The sequence below is a fragment of the Watersipora subatra genome, chromosome 3 (genome assembly GCF_963576615.1).
Source record: "Watersipora subatra chromosome 3, tzWatSuba1.1, whole genome shotgun sequence".
NCBI classification, from domain to species: domain Eukaryota; kingdom Metazoa; phylum Bryozoa; class Gymnolaemata; order Cheilostomatida; family Watersiporidae; genus Watersipora; species Watersipora subatra.
Genome location: NC_088710.1, coordinates 44282500 through 44301142, shown reverse-complemented (window position 1 = coordinate 44301142; position 18643 = coordinate 44282500). Strand labels below are relative to the sequence as shown.

At 36.2% G+C, this 18643-nt stretch overlaps 1 protein-coding gene across 5 annotated transcripts in view; it reads right to left on the bottom strand.

Moving 5' to 3' along the window:
- The window catches only part of LOC137390151 (rho GTPase-activating protein 15-like), a 42904-nt gene that overhangs the window by 2423 nt on the left and 21838 nt on the right, over positions 1-18643 (bottom strand). For 3 of the 5 annotated variants that reach the window (XM_068076424.1, XM_068076427.1, XM_068076428.1), the window contains 9 exons: positions 17718-17824; positions 16048-16126; positions 14483-14587; positions 10350-10448; positions 7117-7240; positions 5919-5948; positions 3224-3394; positions 1776-1877; positions 1232-1435 (listed from right to left, as the gene is read on the bottom strand). In XM_068076424.1, coding sequence (XP_067932525.1) covers positions 1232-1435; positions 1776-1877; positions 3224-3394; positions 5919-5948; positions 7117-7240; positions 10350-10448; positions 14483-14587; positions 16048-16126; positions 17718-17824 — 1021 coding nt within the window. The remainder of the gene's footprint in view (positions 1-1231; positions 1436-1775; positions 1878-3223; positions 3395-5918; positions 5949-7116; positions 7241-10349; positions 10449-14482; positions 14588-16047; positions 16127-17717; positions 17825-18643) is intronic. The other 2 variants (XM_068076426.1, XM_068076425.1) reach the window with 2 other exon arrangements.

The window sequence follows — 18643 nt, the reverse complement described above, 5'->3', positions numbered from 1 at the left end:
AAACATTAAACCTTTTCTACTGACATCAGGCTACAGCTTTTAATCATGCATCAAACATAAAAGCTTAGCCGACGTCAACGAAACCAACCGATTCTGTTATCATGTACCCTTGTGTGGTCAATCCAGATAAAAGCTATCATAATCATCATAATATTGTGGGGGTGTGTGAGATTGGAATAAGAATGCCTTACGTGTACTCTGATTGGTCACTTCGACAATTCCTACTCCAAAGCAATCTGAAAACACCCTAAACTACTTGTTTTTTTCACCCTATGGCTTTGTGGCTATAGTAGGCTTGTTCGGCTAGGTTAGTAATAGGGAGTCGTGGTCCCTCACAATATATGGCTAGAGCTGAAGACTTCCATTCAATAAAATTTACTCAACATTCGCATGAGACTAAAACTCAGGGTAATTCAATATACATTCAGACTTTTTAGAAATAATACCGTGTCAACTGACATATAGCTGCAAGTGACCACAACTTACTACTCACTTACTAACCACTTACTACCCACTTACTACCCACTTACTAACCACTTACTAACCACTTACTACCCACTTACTAACCACTTACTACTCACTTACTACCCACTTACTACCCACTTACTACCCACTTACTACTCACTTACTACCCACTTACTGCCCACTTACTACTCACTTACTACCCACTTACTGCCCACTTACTAATCACTTACTACCCACTTACTACCCACTTACTAACCACTTACTACTCACAGTAGTTGAGAGAGTGTCGTATACTACTCACTTATTATAGTAGTTGAGAGTACCATATACTACTCACTTACAGTAGTTGAGAGAGTGTCGTATACTACTCACTTACAGTAGTTGAGAGAGTGTCATATACTACTCATTTATAATAGTTGAGAGAATGTCATACATGTATACTACTCACTTATAATAGTTGAGGGAGTGTCGTATACTACTCACTTATAATAGTTGAGGGAGTGTCGTATGCTACTCACTTACAGTAGTTGAGAGAATGTCATATACTACTCACTTATAGTAGTTGAGAGTGTCATATACTACTCACTTATACTAGTTGAGAGAGTACCATATACTACTCATTTATAATAGTTGAGAGAATGTCATATAGCCTACTACTCACTTATAGTAGTTCAGAGAGTGTCATATACTACTCACTTATAATAGTTGAGAGAGTGCCATATACTACTCACTTATAGTAGTTGAGAGAGTGTCATATACTACTCACTGATAGTAGTTGAGAGAGTGTCGTACAACTCAAAGGGGATGAGAGGCTCTTTGAGTTCACGGAAGAAGAGTTTTAAAGCACCAGTCAGAACGTTGACATCGTAGTCAGCTAGGTTATAAGAGTCTGTGCTGTCGACAAGAAATCGCAGCTTTTGGATTTGTGCCTGGTTCCCACTTATCCGGTAAAGCCCGTCAAAAGTTAACCCTGCAATGGTTTCCTTAGTGAGTTCCTCAGCTAAACTACATATTCAAATGGTGCTTGAAGGAGCTCCAATATTTTGAGGTTTTATCCATTCAAAGAATTTTAGGATTCAAAAATTTCAGGTGTATGGAATCACTGACAACAAAAATATAGATATTTACAGACTACGGGGAACAGGCTCATACAAATGCATACAAACTTGCAAATGATGAACTAAAGGCTAAATCGAATGAGTGACAAACAGACAGACAGGGTTATTGGAATCAGCTATCAGTGCATATCAACACTGAGCCCAGCACTTCAGTGAGCCTATTCAAACCTCTCAACCATTGCATTTTCTCACCTTTCCGCTCGATTGTCTTTATACAACGCACGACAAACTTTGGCACCGTTGTTGACTCTCTGTCACAAATGAATTGCAATCGAGAACCAAACACATTTTCCGCTAAAAACAAAGAATTAATTTGATTACTTATAACTGTCCGAATGCAAAGATATGTATGAATAATGATTTATCCTAGCCAAGTCCTACATTTCTATATTCAAAAAGATTTCATACAAACTGAAAAGCACACTGATCTACTTTCAGATATTTAAAGGTTGACTTGGAACAAAATTAACATTACAGTTATTTAGTATCAAAAGATTCACCATGTCTTACTCTGCTGTGTTGTAGGTACAAAATATGTGGAAATGTGATTACAAGCTCTTAAAAGCTCAAAAACAAACAGTTAATCGCAGCCATCACGAAACTGCCGTTGATTGAAATCAGTTTTTTCCTCTGATGTAGTCATTACATTTGGTTATTGTTTTGTCATGTGATGTTCTCACGTAAATTGAAAGGCCAATAAAAGGCTCAATATAAAACTTCTCGTAGCACTAGTTTATGACAAACACTCCCGGGCTTACCGAAGAGTCCTTACCAAATATAGACGCTCGCTAGTTTACAGTTTTGTTTCGGCTTGGTCTAATCGTCTAGTCGTAATCTGATTATGTGACCCATACTTCCTGCCAACCAGCGCGAATAATTTCTGCAGATATTTTCGACTATCACAGGGGACCAACAGACTCATCATGTTTATCAGAGGATGATATGCACTCCTTCGAGCTAAGGTTAAAAACTTAAATTTAAAGTATTTTAACGGTAGGTTTTGAGATATCAGTGCTTAAAGTAACAGCAATACAATGATGATGAAATAGACACGTAAAAACAATAGACTTGGTTTTATTAAATGCGTGAAGTATATTTGTGAAAATATTTCTACGAAGGAGGTTGCATGAACGTGTAAACAGAAGCCATCTTGTACCACTACGTCCCATCTGAGCCGTTTTGGAAAGAGATTCTAATCTACGGCGGTTTTGTGATGGCGGCAATTAACTGTTCGCTTTTGAGCTTTTAAGAGCTTGTAATCACATTTCCACATAATTTGCACCTACAACACAGCAGAGTAAGACATAGTGAATCTTTTGATACCAAATAACTGTAATGTGAATTTTGTTGCAAGTTAACCTTCAAGGTAGTAGCAAACACAAACAATCAATAGTTTTTGTTTGAATATTAACCAATCGCTAATATCAATCACAAAAAGCTACTTTGTCCTAGAAAGTATCAATTTAAGATTTTATTAGCCATCATCCAACATATGTACTAAACTGCTTAACAAAAGGTAATACAAAATTCATCCATAGCAAGCAATGTAGTAGCTACTCTACTATCCTACTAACTACTTCACTATCCTACCGTAAATAACCAAAAACAGGGTCACATGACCTGGTATGAAGATATCTTACTTTGCAGAATTCCCTGCTTCTCCAGATCTTCGAGAGTTGGTCTGCGAGCCAGAAGCTTTCGCAGTTTCTCTCGAATTCCCACCTTGTTTATCTCCCCAGCCACCCCAACGGAGACAGGTTCCTGGAACTCAGCGTTGTCTTCATATAATGTGTACACCGACTTGCTTCCGTCTGAAACATCATACACAGATCGTAAACATTGCTACAAGTGGCAGTAATTCCTCATCAATGCTCAGTTCCTAGCAAGAAGTCACAGATGTTTTGCTTCTTAGATAGCTATCACTTATCCCAACTAATTACAACTGTTTCAACAAGCTATACCACAGTTATAATATGAAAGAGTAATCATCTTTTATACAGCCAAACCTCTACTTCCAATTACCTCTACATACAGTTCTACCTCTACTAACAATCACCTCTACATACAGTCAAACCTCTACTTCCAATTACCTCTACATACAGTTCTACCTCTACTAACAATCACCTCTACATACAGTCAAACCTCTACTTCCAATTACCTCTACATACAGTTCTACCTCTACTTACAATCACCTCTACATACAGTCAAACCTCTACTTACAATCACCTCAACATACAGTCAAACCTTTACTTACAATCACCTCAACATACAGTCAAACCTCTACTTACAATCACCTCAACATACAGTCAAACCTTTACTTACAATCACCTCAACATACAGTCAAACCTCTACTTACAATCACCTCTACATACAGTCAAACCTCTACTTACAATCACCTCAACATACAGTCAAACCTTTACTTACAATCACCTCAACATACAGTCAAACCTCTACTTACAATCACCTCTACATACAGTCAAACCTCTACTTACAATCACCTCAACATACAGTCAAACCTTTACTTACAATCACCTCAACATACAGTCAAACCTCTAATTACAATCACCTCTACATACAGTCAAACCTTTACTTACAATCACCTCAACATACAGTCAAACCTCTACTTACAATCACCTCAACATACAGTCAAACCTTTACTTACAATCACCTCAACATACAGTCAAACCTCTACTTACAATCACCTCTACATACAGTCAAACCTCTACTTACAATCACCTCTACATACAGTCAAACCTCTACTTACAATCACCTCAACATACAGTCAAACCTTTACTTACAATCACCTCTACATACAGTCAAACCTCTACTTACAATCACCTAAACATACAGTCAAACATCTACTTACAATCACCTCAACAATTAAATTTCACAACATAAGATCTGCAATTCTACCAAATATTTGAACCTAAACTCAAAGTTGTTTCTAGCATACGACATTCGAAGTTTCCCTGACAACTGCAGTTTTGTATGTGAAAGTTGACGACACTAATAAGATTTTTAAACAAAAACACCTGGTGAAAGACGTCATCGAAAAGTTTCACTATTTATAACAAGACATTTAAGGCTTTTTGGTCTGTAAAATGAATTAAAGGAATTACAGAATAATTTTACAAAAACACTTGCTTCAATATACAAAACCCAGACAAATCTTCTTCATAGTAGAGATTGGACTGCACTTTTTAGAAACATCTACGTATATCAGGCATAAAGCTCTCAATGTCACTAAAAATGGAAAACCATAGCCTCAAAAGTTAATGGTCAGCAGTTTGACAAAAAATTATTCACACCAAAGCGATACAAGACTAACCGACACCCCACAACATTGACATCTAAAGCTATTTTTAGCGAAAGACAAAGTTTAAAAATGACAATCAAAGCGAGGATCTGTTTATTTGCCAAGGCTGCCATGCAAAGAAAGGTTGGAAACATTTTCTGTCCACATAAGCTATTAGTGGTAACTATGGCAACAATGCACTCAATTATGAGTTGGCGACAAAATGTCTGCTGTTAAAATAGCTAGTAGATGTAAGTGGCACTGCTCAAACTACCAGTTCAAGATTCGCCAAAACTTCTCTGATGTTTCCCTTGAAAAATCTGAGACAATGAGCAAGCTTTAATAAGATAGGATAGCATTTAAGTTCATTTAAGAATTGGTCTAAATGGGCATCCACAAAAACAAGAAGTTTATTGTCGGGTTATAAAATGGCTTACCTAAGTGCAAAAAATCTTATTTGTTTTGCGCAGTGACACTGTAGAGAATAGCATATAATACGGGTGCAAAGATGCGGAGAAGCAATGCATAGAAGTAGAACTAGGTGAAGCTCGTGACTAAAAATACAGGCATTGTCGCGGCAGCAATTGCAGGGGCTATCACCCCAGCAACCAAAACATTAATTAGGCCAAGTTCACATCACCAACAGAATAAAATGTATATGAGAAGGCAGCAAAGCTAATCAACAGAGCACAATTTCCTAGACCACCAGATAAGATAATAGTTCTCTGTCCATATCCATAGTGCAAAAGATAGAAGTTTGTGGGATAAACACATGCAAGGCCACAACAGAGGCACAGTGGCCTGCGTGTTGTAGATACAACCAACGTTCAACCTAATCACTCTCACCAGCCATAATGAGAAGGTGAATAGATCACATAAAGTGCTACTGGACAAAGACCATCCAGGAACCAGCGAACAAGCTCCATTCTAAAGCTGCAATTAGCAGTTAGTAACCATGCAGCAGCAGTACAAGCGGCGTATAATGTAGGTATATAAATACCTCTATTAGAAAAATATCTAAACCATTCAGCAACACTTACTAGTTTGGTGCTTTTTCTTTAGTGAAGAGGCTGTGTTATAAAGCATATACACTGTACTGCAGTGAAATGGAGAATGAGATGAAGCAATTCGGAGTTGCTTCATCATTAGATTTAGTAATTAGGACAGACAACTCTTAGTACATGCAAATATGATGCAGTTAGGCGCAGGGCAACAGATTTGTGAGTAATGTTGCAGTGTTGAAATATTAAATGTAAAGGTCATTTTGGGTCATGCAGAAGTGAAAAAAATTGACTAAGTTTGTCAAGAAAAGTATTTCATAAAAAGTCACAAAAATTCAGGCCACTTGAATCATCAGTTCACTTGTAACTGACTAAAATAGAATGTACATGCATATTTGAACAGCTCAAATAACTATTACAGTTTTGACCAGCAATTTGATGAACTATAAAAAGAATTGACCGTTAAGGTTTAGAACTGCTAGCTAATGAATTTACAGAGTTCCAACCTTAGATATAGGGCGATCGTACAAAGAACTGATCACAGAATTTCTTAGCTATTCTATTGAATAAAACTAAATAATTGCTGAGGCTGATAAGGAATGACCCTCGTCTCTAATAATATCACTCTTTGAAAGAGTTCGTAGACTTCTAAAAAGTAAGATATTCTAGTGATGTATAGAAAAAGTTTGCCGTTTAAGGCCAAATCTAGCGCTAGTTCCACTGAACGCTATCGGTACCTTCACGAATTCACCACTGAAATGTTCTGTACATACCGCTAGCAAAAGAGGTCTCAACTCTGAGATTACATCATGATTGGTTGAAACATTTAGCAACTCCAACTAACACTTGGTAAACAACAGTGAGCGAATCGTTCTATACATCAAAAAATGGCTCGTCGAAACCGTAATTGTTTTTCAAGCTGTGGATAAATATTTTAGCCAGTGTCAGAAAAACTGAAGCTTCAAATGACCTGAATTTTGGTGATTGCATGATACTCTGCTTAACAACTTGAAGTAAACGGTTTGTTTCACCAAAACATGACCCAAAAGGAACTTTAACATGGTACACATGGGCAGACTTAGTAATGAAAAGATGGCTGGAGTAATGAGCATGGGTGAATTGCATGTGACAAGGGGCTGGTCAGAAATATTACAATTATTGTGGCAAAATCGTTTAAACAGCCATCTCACCCCAAAGCAGCAATTGCATAGATAACTTCTGTCTGGCAAATACTTACATTTGGAAAAGCGTCGAGAATGTAGTTTACGTTTGGCTAAACCATTTGTTTTAGCGTCATTGTTATTGTTACTTTCATTCTCAGGAACATTTATGGAATCAGGGCTGTCTATGGCAGAAGGATTCTAAAATGACAAAGTAAGACAACTTCACAAAATGTCTTGAGTACATTCACAGTCAAACCAGGACACTCAAAGTTGAGTATTCCGATACTTACTTTATATACTTAAATCATCTTGTTGGAGCAAATGTTCTCATTAAAGCATATTGTGTTTCAAGTTATCCGTTTCACAACTCCATTCTTAATCATAAAATACTTTACATCTCGGCCGTGTTAATGTTAAAAACGGTAAATTTATGTCAACCAAGATTTTTCTCATTCATAGAAAATCTTTGGTATGTGTTAAAATATCTAAATTACATTATGCTGAAGCTTACCACTGCCTTACGCATTTACGCGGCAAAGGCTCATTTTAACTGGAACTAACAACATTGTGCATTTTAATTTATGTCTAGTAGGGTCTAATGGAATTGTGCATCAACCAACCATGCGCTATGATAGTCAATAATGGTCATATAATGAATATTCATCATTGAATATTTATCAAGAATATATTTTTTTTTCTTCACATAATTTCCCGACCTCCTGACAGCAACCACTACATAGGTGATTCCAAAATGTTTTCTCACCTTTAGTTATTTTAATGCACAAGTTCTTTTTTTAAACTCATAGTTATTCTGGAATTAATGATTTTAAATTATAAATCAAAATGATGGACTGTTTAGCACAACTTGAACACCAACATATGGACTAATATATAAAACTGCAGTAAACCTTGGACGTCAGCATTTGGAAATTTCTAACACGTCGAGACAAATATGTATTCAAAATGTCAAAACACTCAAGTATTGATGTAATCATAAGTCAATGCATAAAACTATATTTACTATCTCTAGGAGGTCACACTATAATACGTGTCAATATATATGACTGCTGAATAAGCACGCAAGTGCGACTACTAGAGTGACGAGGTGGTTATGAAAAGGGTTTGCGTGAATCATCCATAGACAAGACAAAACAATATGATAATTTATTATACGCTTGTGCGATGAGCTGGCTGCAACCAAGGAAAAACGGGCAACATTTCTGGTCTGTGATGCCATGGACAAGAGTGACTAGGGATTACTGGAATTTTGATAATTTTAGTCGAATATTATCAAAATATTCTATTTTGTTCAGTGACACATACACATTATATTTTAATACAAATAGTATCAATATTATATCAATATATACTACATGGACAATAAATATTGCAACTATTTAATACTTTGAAACCTAACCTTGTACATACCTTGTATGTACAAGGTATGTACCTTGTACATACCTTGTATGTACAAGGTATGTACCTTGTACATACCTTGTATGTACAAGGTACATACCTTGTATGTACCTTGTACATACAAGGTATGTACCTTGTACATACAAGGTATGTACAAGGTACATACCTTGTATGTACCTTGTACATACAAGGTATGTACCTTGTACATACAAGGTATGTACATGGTACATACCTTGTACATACAAGGTATGTACAAGGTACGTACCCTGATCCTAGACAATATCAACAACTTTACATCAACTGTAAAAGCACTTAGGATAACACAACTCCTTTTGAACTGAAGCTTGTAGAAATGAATAAAAATCTACAGAAATCAAATATAGTAAACAGGTTTTTTAACACTCTTTTAAAGTGATGTGTTAGAGGTAATTGAAAAAAAACATATTGACTGATGTACACCACACCTGATACATATTGACTGATGTACACCACACCTGATACATATTGACTGATGTACACCACACCTGATACATATTGACTGATGTACACCACACCTGATATGACTGATGTACACCACACCTGATAGAGTGTGTATATTTCTATGAATAAAAAAACAAATAATTTTAATGTAAAGTTCTCGTTTCTGATGAGAAGAAACTCTCTAGCTTTGTCTATTTTTATACTCCATTACTAAGAATTTCAATCAGTGTATTATTAGGAGGTAATGTTCTGTCAGCAGCCATTTTTTATTTATTGGTCAACTAGAAGTGCTGTCAGTATTTTGGCAATATCTCAGAAACTAATAGTCCAATTGACTGAAGATATTTACCACACAAAGCCACCAAAATTATGTATTCATCGGTAAATCGGAAATACGTAAAAACAAAGCAAAACTGTGAATCCGAATTTACTTGGTCATAGGATCGGGTGAAAAAAACATATCCTTGAATTATTTCTAGGCCAGGCTTGTAAGTGTTAATACTAGTTCAGTGAACTCTATTAGTTCAGTTAACTCTATTGGTTCAGTTAACTCTATTGGTTCAGTTAACTCTATTGGTTCAGTTAACTATATTGGTTCAGTTAACTCTATTGGTTCAGTTAACTCTATTGGTTCAGTTAACTCTATTGGTTCAGTTAACTCTATTGGTTCAGTTAACTCTATTGGTTCAGTTAACTCTACTGGTTCAGTTAACTTTATTGGTTCAGTCAACTCTATTGGTTCAGTTAACTCTATTGGTTCAGTTAACCCTATTGGTTGAATTGACTCTATTGGTTCAGTTAACTATATTGGTTCAGTTAACTCTATTGGTTCAGTTAACTCTGTTGGTTCAGTCAACTCTATTGGTTTAGTTTTAGCGTACTACTTTAAATAGTACTTCAAATACAATTAGAAAGGCTAAATATTTTGTATTAAAAACTGAGAAAAAATCGTAACAGTATACTGGCTGTGAAAAAATAATATGATCAACTACAGACTCAAAACAACATAGTGGTATTAAGTGGTAGCAAAGTGGTATTTTTGGCTGAAATCATCTACAGCTGAAAATGGCAAATAAAATGACAATTTGTCTAGAATTTTAGCAAAATACATTTGGTTCTACGTGACATATTTAATAGTTGCAACCTTTAGGACGAAAATTTCAATATAAATTCATATTTGTGTCATGTGTGAGTTGTGGCTCTCAGATGCGTTCATTCATAGTAATTTGTTAATGTCATATAGGAAGATATTTATATACTGTATAAGCTAAACAGAATACTCTCTGTAGCCAATAGGAAGCTCAACGTTAATAAAAAGTACTAGTACCTTTAACCACGAAACAAACAGCTCAGATAAGCATTTTCCATAGAAACATGTGAAAGGAGAACAGCCATAAAATATCAGACTTACAAATTTTTTAACTTTGCCCAGAATGACTGTATGCCATTGGTGCATGAGGATGTTGTCATCATGTTGAAAGAGGTAGCAAGTACCACTGGCTGAAGTCACCTAGAAATACAGTTTGTACATAAGCAGACAAACACCTATAGACATGAGAATAAAAATATTCTCAAAACAAAAATGTCTGCCAAAACTACCATATTATTTGGTTATCATACACTCCGTAGCATAACTGAGAAAAATATTTTGTTTATAGGCCATTGGCTGCTATCTGAATTGCTTATAGATTAATCTGAGATGGGAAATGGTAAAAACTTGACATTGATTTTAGGGAATTGGAGACTTGCCTCCCCTGTATTTACAAACCAATGTAAGATAAATCCTCAAGGGTGAGCTCACTCAATATTGCTGGATGATCAACAGCAGCAGTCATAAAAGGACTCATAGAAAAGATAATCCGGCAGAAATGAACTCATCCATGAAACATTAACTAGGCAGAAAAGATCAATTTTTGTAAAGAAATTCTTAGAGCAGACTACACATAGAATTTCAAAGCATCGCATAGATATAGTTTAAGCAAACTATTTAAACTTGACACACAGCTATGCATCAGTGCCCCTCACAGAGAGTCATAATGACCAGCACAAAAGAATTTACTAACAATGGTTGATATTGTTAGAGAGTGATACATGACCAGCACCCTTCCTAACAGAAAAAACAATAAAAGTTACGAAATACAGAATAAAAATCATTCACATTGCGTGATTGAGTAGGTAAAATTGCCACACAGAAATGTTGACCAGTTGCCATGACGACCATTGTAATACGAAACTATTGTCTGAATGTTTTTGCATATCTAAAATACTTTCTTTTTTGACAAACAACGAAATACCATCACGACAGTGAGTCAAGGGCAGGAACTGCCAATGATAATAAGGGCAACTGTCTACTGAATTCTACAATGCTGGTTTACATAAAAAAGTGTACATTATTCCATCAATGCTAATGTTAAAGGAATCCAACAAGCTATACTTTTAGTGCTACACTACAGTACTGAGTCCTACTGCTATAGTTAGTCTGATACATCGTATATAACAGTTCCAATCTATCACAACTGAGAGTTGTCTAACCTTGGTTAGTAACCGCGGTCTGAATGCACTGTTTAGTTGGTTGTGATGATTTTCTGTGCAGTAAGCATCATAAATATATATAACATTGTTGATGAAACACTTTTACACATCTGGGAGGTTTTCCAACATATCACTCTATCACAGTAAATTGCAAGTTCTCAATGTTAATTTAGTTGTTCCTCTCTACATCCCAAAACTTTACTATAAAATTAGCCATGTCTGTCTGTATGAAGGCAGGAATAGATTTTGGAAATATATTCCATCGTAAGTGATTCAAACTGATGACAATCGGCTTGCAAGTCCGACACCTGCTAACACCTGCACCAATCGACTGCCTTCCTGTATTGCATTTTGATTTGAATATAAAGCAAGTTAGTGTTAAGGAAGATAGTACATGTATATACCTAGAAATACGCAAATGTTTAAAAGGAATGAAAGAAATGTGCAAACCTAAATGTTATTTACATAAGCCTACGCAACTGTTCGGAATAACAATCAGAATCAATTTACTGTAATAAGAGTCATGTCTGTACGTCTTTCAAAAGCCACGGGTAGAGGTTGGGGAAAAACGATAGCCCAATACAAGATTAGAACTCTCAACATTGGTATACCAACACTCTTGCACCTGCACAAATTGCCTTGCCACATTTAGGAATAATTGTGCAAATATCTATTACACCTGAGAATCTCTCATGGCCCACTGGACTACCGGGGTAAGAGTGTGGATAAAAACCCTCACCGCAAAAGTTCCTTTACAACCTATAGAGTATAGAGTAATGACAGGTAACACAGTTCCATCAGTGTAAGCAGTCCGTTCATCTTTCGCATAGCCTGAGTTTATAGAGAGACTATGAACAGCAGCTATGACTGTTTTCAATGTCAAATTTCACCTAGACCAACTTTATTGTTGACCTTTTATGAATAATAAAACTAGTGTTATGAAGTTAAGGAAATCTGGTTGTTCACTTCCACCTCCGAGAAACATGCTTATAAAAATACTTATTAAACTTTGGTTTCCAACTTTTTGCTTGGTAAAAGCATTACACTTATTTCCCATTAAGCAATCCATACATGACTGCGTTTTAAAATGGGAGGCCGAGTCTTTCACAGAACACTAAATGGAATTCAATCTGAAAAGATGAGGAAATAATTTAGACAAGATGAAAAACCCAAACTTCCATTACAAATAAACATAAGATCTAACAGCTGACAGTGATAAAATTTGGCTAGCAGCAAATGTTGGAGCCCAAGCACGAAAATTACTTGGAAAAACCTAGTTTAGGATTGTATTACATCCTAGTTTAGGATTGTATTACATCCTAGTTTGGGATTGTATTACATCCTAGTTTGGGATTGTATTACATCCTAGTTTGGGATTGTATATAGACAATTCTGCTATGAAACCAACATAAATAGCGGAGTGGTTTAAATCCATTGAAGCATGCAGCTCTTCCGACAAAAAGTGATGAAAAGCATGGATGAGTCAGGTACAGGTGTGATAAATGTAAATGGGGTATTTTTTGCATGGTAACACATTATTATAAGATAAACCGCAAGAGTAAATTAACTCTGCTTATTTCATGCACAAACTAGAGGAAGAGGCACAGAGATTAGCCTCATGGTCTTCTAACCGTATCTAGTTCATGCTTTGCAGTGCTTAAAAGTCTGGGCAATGTTAGGGCTGCAATTAGTAAGCCCAATCATACACTCTATTCTTCCGAATAATTCATTGATGTAGAACAGACAAGAGTTATTAAAATATCCAATTTCTTCATTCGTGACTGAAATACAAACAGTCTAACCAGTTAACGCAGTTAGATAACAGGGTGGTTATCAGCTATCACAAGGTGGAGACACCGCCGACAGAGACTCAGAATGATATCCACATTCCAAAGTTCCCTAAGCTCTAGCGCTAGAAATATATCAGCTGTCGTGAAAAAGGGCACAAAATCCTACACACTGCGAAGCACGGAAAGCCATAAAAAGACTGGCCGAACCAAATCTCTTGGAAATGAGTCTCTCTTGTTATTGAATGCTATAAGCAGGCCAGGGCTAAACTTCCCAAATATGCGTGTGTGCTGATCTGCAAATAGGAGTATCCCACCGTGTTGTGATTGTTACATGGGTGGCGCAGAAGACCAAGTTGGTGCCCGCCATTGAATGTACCAAAAAAGAGAAAATATTTGTTTAGATAACGCCAGTCATATGGAGCATGCCTGAGGAAGTACCACTAGTGGGCGACTCTGAGTAGAAAACGGGAACCAGTGTTATCTGTTCTTGCTCTCTCGTTTGCAAGAGAATTTTTGCGATGTCTGTAGATAAGGTTTTTTATTCACACTAGTACCCTGGCAGTCCCGTGGATCATGAAAGATCATTAGGTGTAATAATTATCTGCACAATTATTCCTGAATATGGCAAGGTGGTCCATTGGTGCAGGTGGTACAGTTCCGGTCTAAAATGCTGAAAGTTTTGAGTTCCAATACGGTTAAAAGTAATATGTTTTCGTAACCTCTAACAAGGTCCAAAAGCTTTGAACCTCTAACAAGGCCCAAAAGCTTTAGACATCTAACAAGGTCCAAAAGCGTTAAACCAAGCCTAATTTGGTTAACAAAGCTAGCATTTGATTGAACAAATTACTATGAGTGAGTGCAATATGCACTTTATTTTTCCAGCAGAGTCAATCGAGGATGAGAACGAAAAAAAACGAAATGTCGCGGCACAGGACAGGAAATAACACTTAGGCTGTAACTCTGAAAGTTCCCTCGCTACCCGCATGGTGTTCCTTGTGAACTCTGGTTCTTTCAGTTAGACATTAGCTAGAAAGTTAGTTAGAGATTAGTTAGATAGCTTCAGCTTGGAGGTCTGTGGGGCATTTCTTAGAAACACTGGCTAAGAGAAGCTCGTTGATGGAGTAGCAGCTAGCCACTACACGTGGTAATCTTAGTGACCACTAGGATGCAATGCTATTCATACTAACATCACGGACTGAACAGCAGTCAGCGTTGATCTTACCTCGAGGACATTCCGTCGAGCTGATTTGTCTTTGCTACTCCAGCCGACGAGGGCGTGTGTCAAGTCTATGATTGCCTCAGGCTTGCCAAACTCGGCATCAGGTTTCTACAAAAACAGGAGCAAACAAGAATGTGTAATTGCTAACAAGTGAGAAATGGAGTATGGAATATAACAAACAATCTAACTCTTTCAGTTTGGTATTTTATAGTCTCCTCATATTACTATTCATATGTAGCAACTTTAGTTTGAATCAAAATTAGCCTTAGAACTCAGGCTAACATAAGTGTGATACGTTCTAGAATAGCTGCCTCACCATTAATAAAACGCTGCTATAGAATAAGGGTTAAAAACTACAATGCCACCCTTTAATTAAACGCCACCTCTATTTGCTGGCCGCTTTGACATTCTTTGATCCTTACGAGTCCACAATTGAATATGAATGGTATAAAAGTGTTCACAAAATGCTACTAATAATGGCTCTGTTATATCAATCACAATTATTCCGTCATTGTTGCTATAGTGATTGCCATGAACTTGGTGATGCTAGAAAAGGTGATGGTGATGGTACCTGAGCAGATCGATTGTCACAATCATCAGAACTACACTCTGATTTGTTTCGAAGTCACTAAGGTCTAAATCCTATCCATTGTTTTCAGACTTGTCCATAATTTGGTTTACAATCTTACCTGAAGATTTTAAAGCATTTTAATGAACGATGAAAATACTCTTCAAGAACACCATACAACGTAACAACAGTCATTATTATGCCGTGTTCTAACTTTAAAGCGTTGAAAACGCCTTCAAAACTAAAAAACATGATGTCTGTTTTCTAACTCCAAAGCCTTACAGTTGCTTTAAAAACTTTGAAAGCATCACCATCGAAATAATTGATTACAGTATCCTTCTGATATTTTATAATGAAAGTAGTGCCTGGTTTAACTCGGTCTGATACTTAGATGTATATGATAAGTGGTTTAGCAAAAATGCCGAGGCCCACAGCATTAATGTCAATCCGACTGAAGAAGAGAACAAAATATAGGTGATGTTAGCATGGCTTTGCCAGTAAAAGGGTTAAATTTATCTTCCCAAAATTCTGACGAGCTAGTCAAAAAATACAATGTTACCCTTTATTTGAACATTACCTCTAATAAAACGCCACTATATAGAGAAAGGGTTGAAAAATACAGGCTATGGCGGTCAAATATAGGTTGTACTGTAGCTGTTGATAAACGATAATTAACCTGCAGCAATAACGGAGTGATCAGATAGCAGAAGATGATAAGAAACTGGGACAAGACTTGCACTGATGATAAGCAGTATAATCTGTAGTCTAATCTTACATTCTTACTGAGATCGCTATTCATACCTGCATCTTCATCACTACCAAATAACAAGTGCGCATCAGTCCTTTATGTGTAACAAATTTATCACTTAAATAACTCTTTCCAAAAGACTATATGGTGTGACATATGGGTGACTATATGGGTGACACACACACACGCACGCGCGCGCACGCACGCACACGTGGGCAAGATTCAACAATGAACCATTAGACATGAACTTACGCTGGCTGCAGCTTTCTCGTCCCTGTATATGAGAAGGTTGTTGTCGTAGGCAACAACGTATGCCTGAGACCACGTCTTTCTGAAATGCATGAACGACAGTAGTGACGAAACAACCGGTGTTTAAATGTTTTTCTGACTTACTAGATGTAGTGTGCTAGCAACAAAAGCATTGCATAGCTGAAAAGTGGACTCGCTCAGTACTGTAACAAGATGCATTGAAAAGTCTATCGCTAGGCCGAAAAAAAACCAGTGTGAAGATTTTTTATTGACAAATGATAAATAATATAATATATTCTCAAAAAATAATCAACCAGAAAAAACCTTGGCTAAAGTGATATAACAAATTTATAATAAACCTGAGAATAATGAATGCAGAACAGCAAAAGCGTATATAATTTCTTTGTTTTTTCGTATTGGATGGATTTCGAAATTTTTCTATACAACTGCCTCAGGTGTCATTAGAATAAGTTGTGGTGCTAAAAAATTAATTATAAGCAACTGAAACATCCAGTAAAATCTTATGTTTATTAATTAATGGTCAGAACTAATACGGTTGAAGGAAAACAGGTGTATTCCTTCATCAATACTGATACAACTGCAAAGATCTGTTTTGTCAAACGACAACTTTTGCGACATTGAATATACGTGTTAGTATCATCATGACTTATCAAAGGGAATACCAGTCTAGTTGCCACAACTCCAAACATCCCTTTGCATTGGGTTAATCGCATTCTTAGTCATCAATGCAATCTAATTATTCAATCAGCAATGAAGGAATGTATTCAACGTAATACTCAATCATATCAATAACCATGTGATCCAATCACGATATAATATTGTTCAGCCAGTGACGAGACCATCTAAATAGAGAATACGTAGCCCACTACTTGCCTAGTCATACTTGCCTTCTACTACTGGTTTTGTTATAAGACAGGATATGGAGCAATCATAAAACCTGCTCAATGTACACAAAACTATGAGAGAGAATCTCGAGCCGAGCTAAAATGACTTGGTAAAGCTTAGACCGTACACGCTTTTAACACCGGAACGCGCAGCAGCACAAACAGCGAACAGTTTATTGTGTGATGAAGCTAGCAAAGCTAACTGATATTTTTTGGTAAGGAGTTATGATAACTTAACCTGTAGATTTTAGACGCATTTACTGTCCATTTGAACAAACCCACATCTACTAACAATCCACTCTGTTTATTACTTGGTATGCTTACGAGAGTGCCATCTAGCAGTTATGTGCTCCGGACAGAAGTCAATATAGCCTTATATAGTAGATGACCCACTTAAACTCCAAACAAATTATAATTAGCAATCATTAGGTTTACTGTAGCTATTGAACGATGTATGCCGATATAGTGAAACCTTTTCCTGTATTATTCAGGAAGAATTGGAATATTTACAATATCAGTTGACAACCATCAAAGCCTATACATGTAAATACATCCAATCACAGTTGCAAACAAGCAACCTAACAATCAACATAGCCCATTATCCTGCTTTTCAATATGGTGAGATAAACCATTGATCGTTCTGATGTAGTCCAAATAGACAGTAGACGCTAAGGCTAAGCTAAGAGTTCTTTTCTCCTCGCATTGCAACAATGACAGTAGATACATATTAACCTGACTTATATGAGCGTATATAGTCTGAAAACATACTTGACTTTTTTTCTAGTCTCTGTATATTTAGCTCTATGTAGGTAGCCTTTTTTTTGTGTATCAAGGTTGCTACTGGATTGAGTTGCATTCCGTAAGGTTAGTCCTCCCTGAATAAGAAATGAACAGGCAATCATAATCGTCAGCAGCTACCAAACCAAAATGAGCTGAAAGTTGCGAGGACATATCGAGGCTGCCCACAACCTATCCAAACACATAAGCAGCAACACAAAAGCTATAAGTCACATGAACTAGTCACAAATTGGCATGCTTAGAGCTAAAACAAACTGCTTTTACAAGTTTCATATACGAACCAATGAGAAAAGGTGGTACATAGTAGCCTGAGGTTTCACAAGTCATGCGCTTGACTAAATGACTCAAATAAAATACCACAGCTTTATCCGAGTCTCAAAGTGTAAACAGAAGCTAAGTACAGAAAAGTATAATAAATACATGTAATTATAAAAAATGACAACAACTAATACATTTATTCACAATAAGTCCAAATGGTCACTATACTTGTGGCATGAACTGGCTAAGAGAGAGATATATATAGGAGCTTAGTTGAAATAAATCTCATCTATTATATTTAAACAAAGTAGATGAGGTTTATTTAAATATAATAGTGAGATCTCACCACTATATTTAAATATATCACTAATATACTAAAACTATATTATACATTTATTTATATTATACATTATGTCGCCTTTTTATTTGTCCGATGAAAAACTTCTATAAATGCTAAACCTGTTTAAAGGATACAAATTATTTTAAAATAGGACAGTTTTTTCTATGCCTATCTCACCTGATATTTTATACTAGAAACAGGGACGTGGAGCAAATTTTTCATTGACATAAATAGTGGATATTAAACAACATAAAAAATAGATCTGTCTTACTTCCTTTCTACAAAATTAAACTTACTT